Source organism: Lithobates pipiens, unplaced genomic scaffold (genome assembly GCF_037356315.1).
Source record: "Lithobates pipiens isolate NorthernLeopardFrog02 unplaced genomic scaffold, aLitPip1_a1.2 Scaffold_13, whole genome shotgun sequence".
In the NCBI taxonomy this organism is placed as follows: domain Eukaryota; kingdom Metazoa; phylum Chordata; class Amphibia; order Anura; family Ranidae; genus Lithobates; species Lithobates pipiens.
Genome location: NW_027507718.1, coordinates 247,087,894 through 247,097,293, shown reverse-complemented (window position 1 = coordinate 247,097,293; position 9,400 = coordinate 247,087,894). Strand labels below are relative to the sequence as shown.

At 35.6% G+C, this 9,400-nt stretch overlaps 1 protein-coding gene across 1 annotated transcript; it reads left to right on the top strand.

Annotated features, from left to right (window-relative positions):
* Positions 1-345: 345 nt before the first annotated feature.
* On the top strand, positions 346-6,386 carry LOC143974758 (uncharacterized). The gene is made up of 2 exons (XM_077476473.1): positions 346-458; positions 4,270-6,386. The coding sequence occupies exon 2, from the start codon at positions 4,323-4,325 to the stop codon at positions 6,369-6,371; it is 2,049 nt and encodes a 682-aa protein (XP_077332599.1). The 5' UTR covers positions 346-458; positions 4,270-4,322; the 3' UTR covers positions 6,372-6,386.
* Positions 6,387-9,400: the final 3,014 nt, after the last annotated feature.

The window sequence follows — 9,400 nt, the reverse complement described above, 5'->3', positions numbered from 1 at the left end:
CTTTTACACAGCAGACAAAGGGTTATTCCACACATGCAATAACTTTATACAAATGATTATCATTGTACTATTTTTGTAAGCATCCTTTTGTATTTAAATGTGTACAAATAAATACACATTTTTGAATTACGCTGACTCAGATCTAATTAAGGAAATTGGTCTCACAAGAATTGATTGATTTCAACATATACTTAAGACTTTGAAATATCGTATTATTTCATATATATTACAATTGGCGAGCTACAACCAGTCAATCAAAAGTCGGAAGTTTTTTTTTCAACTTCCATCCTTGTGATCAGAGGGGAAAGAATTGATGAACAGAGATTAAACTTCGGAAAAAAAAGGAAAAGAACTTAGAAGGAAAAATCGATCGATTGATTGTGAAAGACCGGAGAATTTCAGATATACAGAAGTCTTGACAGACGTGAATTTCGAGGACAGCGGAAAATTGATATTTGGTGAGTAGAAACGTAATATGGAATTTGTAGATGTTTTAGCTGATGAAAGTACATTAGAATTTAAAGGTTTATCGAAACAGGTCTCTGATGCTGTTTTATGGAAATTAATGTATGATCAATGCTTTCAGGCAAATGTTGACAATGAGAAGGATAGATTCTCATTAGTTAAAACAAAGAAAAAAGTACGTAATATAATGAAACTTGTTAAAAGTTATAATTATATGGTGTTTGATATGCCAGGAAAACAAAGTCAAAGTGTAATTGAAAATGTACTTTTTGAATCTAGTTGTTCAAGTTGTGAGACTTTTTGTACATATATTGAAAATTTAGAGAATGAAATAGAAATTGCAGCAAAGCAGGAGAAGAAATATACTGAACAATTATTGACTGAAAAAATTGAATTGGAACATAGAATTGATGCATTATTGCAATCTCTGAAAGAAAATGAAAATCAAATAGGTTTTTTGGAAAGCTGTGTGCATGGGAATGTTTTAAATTTGTTTAAGACCCAGTTATTACAAGCTGAGAGTCCTGCACATGCTCAGTGCTCAAGGATGGAGGATGGTGAACATATGACGAAGGCAGACGTCAACGTCATATCCTGTAATGAGTCAAATGTTAATATTTCCTCAGACAATGAGAGTGGGAAGTCAGTTGACTTAAATAATACTGATAGTAAGCAGAAATGTAGATTTTCATCGCCATATGCTCAGAGGAAAGTCTATAAAAAGTTGAATAATAATAATACACAAAAGAGGTTGTATTATCCGAAAATTTTGCCCAGGCATCAAGAAGTTTATTCTGTACGTTGGCACAGTAATCTGAGGTATAGAGGTCATAATAAGCAAATTCATTTTTCTTCTAAGACACAAAGATTGCAAACTGAAAATAGTCCATTAAGACAGGAAAGGTTTAATTATGTAGCTTATAACACTCTGAAAACAGTCAGCAGTCCTTAAATTAACTGCAGATATGGTAAGAATTTTCTGGTTGACGTTTAATGGCTATGAATAAGGATTGATTTGAGTTTAAAAAGATTTGGTTGTGACGTTTGGAATATTATTGAGGACTTTGATATAATTTTAATATTTTTATCTATGTGTCATTGTCATGAGTATTAAGTTTTTATTTTTGTTTTGTTCAAACTGAACATTGAAAGGGTTGTATTCAGTCAGCATGGTACTCAGAGAGACAGAGATGATGAGATACATGCCATAGGCGGAGCTAAAGCTTCAGAGCAGACAGGAAATGTTATTCCCATACATAGTACACAGGAAAACTTTGAAAGTAGAAAATACAGAACATATTTCTGAGCAATTTATTCTTTCTTCTTCAAACAATAGTTTGATTGATTTGCCTTATGCCTCAGAAGTCAAACAGATTAGTACATTGACTGTTAATGACAGTTCAATCAATATGACAAACAATGATGAAAATGAGAGGGATGGATTACATCCATCACCATCAGGATTTAGGGAAAAGGGTTCTGAGTCACCTCCAACATTAAAATATGTGACTTCACTTTTAATAGATGAAAGTGGAAGGCCATGGTTACATGGTTTATTAAATGGTAAGAATATTAAATGGCTAATAGATTTAGGATCTGAACTCAGTTTAACTAAACACAAATTATCTGTGAATATTGATTCTCCAAAATGTAATTTAATTGATTTTAATGGAAAAGAAAATACAGTTGCAGTTAAAGTTTCTGATGTGACTCTCGAAATTCCCGGAATTTTAAAAACAAATATAGACATATGGTGTTGCCAAAATACAGAGAATATTTTAGGCATGGATGTGATTAGTAAATTAGATTGGATTATTGATTTAAGTAATTCTACTATATGGAAAGATTCATCTAGGCCCAAATCTATGTTAATAGATTCCTCAAAGTACAGTAACGTTGGAAGTATTTGTACAGCAGTCGCTGACATGTCTTCAGATTTTAATTGGCCACACACAGGAACCAATCTCGAATTGGAACAATTAGTTAGAGCACATAAAAGTCTTTGGAGTCAGACCAAAATGGATACAGGTTTGTTTAAAGATATTGAGATAGTATTGACAAGGAAGAGAAGAAAGGTTCACTAGTGATTTATAGTGATAGTTCATATGTTGTACGTTATCTATGTAGAGGTTTTGTGGATTCATCCAACAAGACTCTTGTGCAGAAAGAGACATTAGAAGCAGTTTTTGACCTTGCAGAGAGTAATCCTCTTGCATATGCTATTGTAAAAATTCCAGCACATAAAAAAAAATAGTGAGTTATCTGTAGGTAACAGAACAGCAGATTTATTTCACAAAGGAAGCAGCTTTTGCATGGAGAGTTAGTAGTCCAACCTGTAATGGTATCAATTAATGTTGTGAAGAAAGTGGACACACATATTCCTTTAATTTCAGAGGAAAAAAAGGTTATAACAATCTTTTTTATTCTCATAGGTTGCCACGAAGTTATTATTTGGGTCATTAGACCATAAGTTTGTGTCATGACGAAAAAGGATTATTGTGTATTTATAGTTCACAGCACCTACAGGTGGGATTCACTAATGATGATGCTTTAACTATTGTTTAGAGGTTGAATAATCATGTTTTTCTAGTTTGGGATATATCAGCAAACCTCAGTAGTGACAGAGGATGTGTAATATCAGGGAATAGAACAGAGATTTCATGTATGATAGCATTCACAGTTTGTAGGTATTATTGTGAGGATGTATCGGATAATTAAATCTAGGATTGATAAAGGTTGTTGGACAAAGGAAATATTTGGGTTGATGTTGTTCCAGTTATTTTTAATGGATGTAAGAAGCACAATTTCTGATGCTACAAAGTATTCTCCTTTTGAGTTTAAAAGAAAAAGTAAAATGGCGTGTGTATTGCCTCGTGGAGTCATAATTGGTTGAAGAAAAGTTACAAAATGGTTTCTCCTCATATTTCTAAGTTTGAAAAAGAAAGTTAATTCATGATAAAAAGTGTCTTTGTTAGTTAAAAATATAAGTTTTTATATTACAATGTTTCTTGATTAGGAGAATAAGAAATAATTTGTATATATATATATTGATAAGGTAAAAAGGTTTGTGTATGTTTAAAATGTTTTTTTACAAAGGGTTATTCATAGCAACCCTTAGGAATTTAGAATGAGACACCCATTGTTTTAGAAAGGTGGGAGGGAAAATACTCATTCTGTGGAACAATATAGCCCAGCGGAACTTTTAAGCTAGTCTTAAAAAGGAAAAAGGTGGGAGTTGGTGTTTAGGAGTAGAATTTTGTAACAGGAGAGGAGACAGTCAATTACTGGAGGGCACACATTCCAGGGAGATTTTTTCTCCAGCACACACAAGACACATATATATCATGAAGGATTGTTATTAAATCCACGCACATATCGGATTTAATCTTCAGAATAATCTATTTTTTGATATTTTACAATTGATATTGTTTTTTGTAACATTTTGTTATTTTGTTGTTAAACCAAAATTATCTTTTATATAAGATAAGCGGTCTATTAAGTAGACCAGGAACAGAAAGGTTTATTTAAGATAAAATTAGATATTGTTGACACAAGTCTAACACAGAAAAGATAAAAGATGATTAAAGAATTGTTACATGTGAGGCCACACCCAGAGATGGTGACACGTCACAGAGTTTCAGGAGTTGAAACATGGAAAAGTAATTGGGAAAGTCCATGGACATTTTGGGATGTTCAAGGGGTACAAATACTTTCTTAGTTCAGTGAAACAAGTATGCAGAAAGAAAAATGTGGGTATAACAAATTTTATATTCCAAGATAATGATGCTGCCTTTATTTTTTCAGGAATTAAAAATAAAAATTGAACCTGAAGAAAGTGCGTATTCCAAAAGAAAAAGATGTCAGCACAACAAATGAAAAGTTTTAAAGAGAGAAAGTGTATCATCACTACAGGATGCATCTTTTCCCTAGTGACAATTTTATTTGTGATAAGATATATCAAGAACTGCTCAAGTTATATAAAGACTAACAGGAATGAAGAATTACACAACAAAGATCATATGTTATTCAGAAATAAGAGAGATGTAGACATTGATATCAATGCAGATGAACTGAAAAATAAGAACATTGATATCATTACAAAGGACAAAAATGATAGAGTTATTGATATTAGTGCATATGATAAAAATCATAATTTTAGAGATGTTGATATTAATACAGCAGAAGATTTGTATGGATTTTTATGTATTGGTGATGGATATCGTTGTTGTTTACAATTGTATTTCATTCACAGCAATGATATTGACATCAAAGTTAAAATAGAATCCAAAACTAAGTTTGTTAAAATGCAGGGATCTTATAGACTAAATAACAAAACCGGAACTTTTGAGTGTAACATATTGTTGAGGAGTTTCTGGTCTATATTTTTAAAGGGTAATGAGTCAACAATTTGGTCTGGAGATGTTACTAATATTATGACAAGATCTGGGAAAATATTTTATTCCTTTGATCAATTTTATTATCTTTTTCAAAGTTTTGTAAAGATATTGAATCCAAAATATTTAGACATCATTGGAGATGAAAAAGGAGACGTTGTAAGAACATGGGATTTTAAAGTTATAAGAAAATTTACTGAAATAAGGGTCAAAATCGATATCTTTATAGTTGATAAGATTGTTCCAGAAATTAATATTTTCCCACAATCTTTGAAAATTATGGAAGATAAAGATAATTTGCATTTGATATGTGATACAAAAATATCTTTACCTCAAAATTCATTGTTGACTTGGAAAAGGAATGATGAGTTTTTGGGTAGTTTTCTTTATAGTTCTACTGTCATAATTCATAAAGGAATTTTTGGTAGTGTGAATTGGATTAATAATACATTTGTTTATCAACAAATGAGAGTATCTTTGAATGATACTGGTATATATGAATGTTGCATATCAATAGAAAATTATCCGGTGAAATGTGCAAAGGCAAGTGTTGTTGTTATGTCTCCAAGGAAAACTCCATGTGTCAATAAGAAAAGTTTCTCTGCAAGCCCTTTTCAGATTAACCATTTCCAATCCAGAACTCTTTTGAGAGAGGGAAAGTTTGTCATTGTTTTGTGGAACTTTAATGTTTCAGAATGGAAAATTTCTATAAGGTTTCCACAATGTCAAGGACATCTGGTTGATATGGAATTGGGTATTGAGAGATGGTTTGGAATTAATAATAGAAATTATAACAGAAATAAGCGTGGTATTGTTGAAGGTATTTTAGGAGGGATTGGCGCAATCGGGAGTATAACAAATAGTATGGATATTAATACTTTAAAGTCTGATCTAGAAACCGCTGGTTTAGTGGGAAGTAACGGTATTAAAATACAAAGACATTTAAATCAGATTTTAGAAAATATGGTAATTAAAACTGCTAATATAATGGGTCCATCTATTTTACATCTTCAAAATATTACTCTTGATTTGATGAGAAGTGAACAACATTCTCATATAGCCAGAGCATGTCTAGAGATTCAAACGGAATATTCCACTAATTTTAAAATAATTGCGCAAGCATTTCAGAGTGGAATAACTCCTCTTGGCATTTTACAGTATTTGCCCAAAGAATATTTATATGCGATAAATCATACAGATTTATGGGTAAATAAATGGATAGGATGCAAGCAGGACATATGTTATAGTTCTTCTATGATTCCAATAGCCGGAAAAGAACAAATTTTGGTTCCAATCACTGTTTTGGGATTATCTGTCAGTAATACACAATTATTATACTATAAATTACAGTATACAGATTTTGTATTTAACAATGAAAATTCTGAATTAGAACAATTAGATTTGTCATCATGTTTACAATTCCAGTCTAAAATTATATGTTTACCTAATCAAGATAAAAGCATATTTCATTCTTGTTATCATAATCATACATTATGTTCAGCAAGAATTTAAAATAAAATTAATTCTGAATTAGTTACTCGTGTAGATAAAAAGAAGGTTTGTTTTCAAATTATGTCAGATACAGAAAAGGTTAAAACTTTTTTCTCTTCTTGTACAAATACAGAAAACCTAAATCAAGGGTTGTATTGTATAGAAGGAGATATTGTTGCAATAAGTATTAATGGGTTGAGAACAAATTTAACAAATATGTTTATGAAAAATATTAGCGCTCTTCCTACACAGTATAATATTTCTCAAATAGATGAATTTCCATGGGAAAAATGGGCAAATATAATTCAAAAGGATCAAGGTTTATTAATAGCTTTGGCTAAGGAATTGCAGAATGCAGAAGTATTGTTTAAACATGAACAAGGTAATTTGCAAGAAATATCACATCAATGGTCAGAATTTTCAGGAAGTAATTGGTGGAAAAGATTTAGTAATAGTGTATCCATGTGGGGAAAAACTTCGATAACTTCAGCAGCAGGAAATATTTTATCACATCCTATTGTAATTATTTTTATTATTATCATGTTATTCCTTATATTCCAGTTATGTTTAATGTTTAGAATGAAAAAATTATATAATCGAATTAGAAGTGATATTAAGAAAGGAGATGATTTGTTACAAAGTAAATTAAAGAGGAAAATGCGTTTTGAAGGTATGAATCCAATTGTGCAGGACAAAGCATTTGGAGTTATTGAATCAAAGTTTGTTTGAATGTGACATGAATGATGATGGATGAATTTTTAATCTGAAAAATATGATTAGTATTCATATTTCAGAGGGGAATGTTATATTCTTAATATCTAAATTTTAATTGGCTTTATTATACTTTATTCAGAATATAATATTTTTCATACTGTGTGAAAGAACTTTGAGACAATAATTTCTATGTTATGACTTGCGATAATTGGAAAAGTAAATATTTAAAACCTGTCAGGATTTTGATGAATATTGTATATCTTATATATATTTTTAAGAGCTATGTAAGTGATATTTGTTTATGTTCCAGTTCATTATATATATGTTTTTAGAAGGTCTTGCCTATGTAAGTTGAGACACTATTTTTCTAGTCTAAGTCTAAATTCTCCCTTCCCCCTTACATCCTGTCATTAGACTGTAGAATTGCATTTTAAGTGGTAACACATGTCAGCTCTGTTATAACAACCACTCTTAGCCCTCCCACCTTTGGGAAGGAGGGTCTGTCTTTTTGGCGCGAAATTAGAAGCCTGGTTAATATAATGAGAAGTGCTGGGAGGAGAATTTCCTGTTGTTTCCTGCCCTTGCCACGAGGCAGATGGGTGCTTGAAAGACCAAAGCAGGCAAGCTAATACATCTCTTTTACACAGCAGACAAAGGGTTATTCCACACATGCAATAACTTTATACAAATGATTATCATTGTACTATTTTTGTAAGCATCCTTTTGTATTTAAATGTGTACAAATAAATACACATTTTTGAATTACGCTGACTCAGATCTAATTAAGGAAATTCGTCTCACAAGAATTGATTGATTTCAACATATACTTAAGACTTTGAAATATCGTATTATTTCATATATATTACACACGTCAGGCTGGAAGGCAGGCACATCAGGCTGGACAGCAGGCACATCAGACTGGAAGGCATCGGACTGCAAGGCCGGGACATCAGACTGGAAGGCGTCGGACTGCAAAGCCGGGACATCAGACTGGAAGGCGTCGGACTGCAAGGCCGGGACACCAGACTGGAAGGCGTCGAACTGCAAGGCCGGGACATCAGACTGGAAGGCGTCGGACTGCAAGGCCGGGACATCAGACTGGAAGGCGTCGAACTGCAAGGCCGGGACATCAGACTGGAAGGCGTCGGACTGCGAGGCCGGGACATCAGACTGGAAGGAATCAGACTGCGAGGCCGGGACATCAGACTGGAAGGCATCAGACTGCAAGGCCGGAACATCAGACTGGAAGGCATCAGACTGCAAGGCCGGAACATCAGACTGGAAGGCATCAGACTGCAAGGCCGGGACATCAGACTGGAAGGCATCAGACTGCAAGGCCGGGACATCAGACTGGAAGGCCGGGGCATCAGACTGGAAGGCATCAGACTGGAAGGCCGGGGCATCAGACTGGAAGGCATCAGACTGGAAGGCCGGGGCATCAGACTGGAAGGCATCAGACTGGAAGGCCGGGGCATCAGACTGGAAGGCATCAGACTGGAAGGCCGGGGCATCAGACTGGAAGGCATCGGACTGGAAGGCCGGGGCATCAGACTGGAAGGCATCGGACTGGAAGGCCGGGGCATCAGACTGGAAGGCATCGGACTGCAAGGCCGGAACATCAGACTGGAAGGCATCAGACTGCAAGGCCGGAACATCAGACTGGAAGGCATCAGACTGGAAGGCCGGAACATCAGACTGGAAGGCATCAGACTGGAATGCCGGGACATCAAACTGCAAGACATCAGACTGAAAGGCCGGGACATCAGACTGCAAGACATCAGACTGGAAGGCCGGGACATCAGGCTGCAAGACATCAGACTGGAAGGCCGGGACATCAGACTGCAAGACATCAGACTGGAAGGCCGGGACATCAGACTGCAAGATATCAGACTGGAAGGCCGAGACTTCAGACTGCAAGACGTCAGACTGGAAGGCCGAGACATCAGACTGCAAGACGTCAGACTGGAAGGCCGAGACATCAGACTGCAAGACGCCAGACCGGAAGGCCGGGACATCAGACTGCAAGACTTCAGACTGGAAGGCCGGGACATCAGACTGCAAGACGTCAGGCTGGAAGGCGTCTGGCTGGAAGGCCGGGACATCAGGCTGGAAGGCGTCTGGCTGGAAGGCCGGGACATCAGGCTGGAAGGCGTCTGGCTGGAAGGCCGGGACATCAGGCTGGAAGGCGTCTGGCTGGAAGGCCGGGACATCAGGCTGGAAGGCGTCTGGCTGGAAGGCCGGGACATCAGGCTGGAAGGCGTCTGGCTGGAAGGCCGGGACATCAGGCTGGAAGGCGTCTGGCTGGAAGGCCGGGACATCAGGCTGGAAGGCGTCAG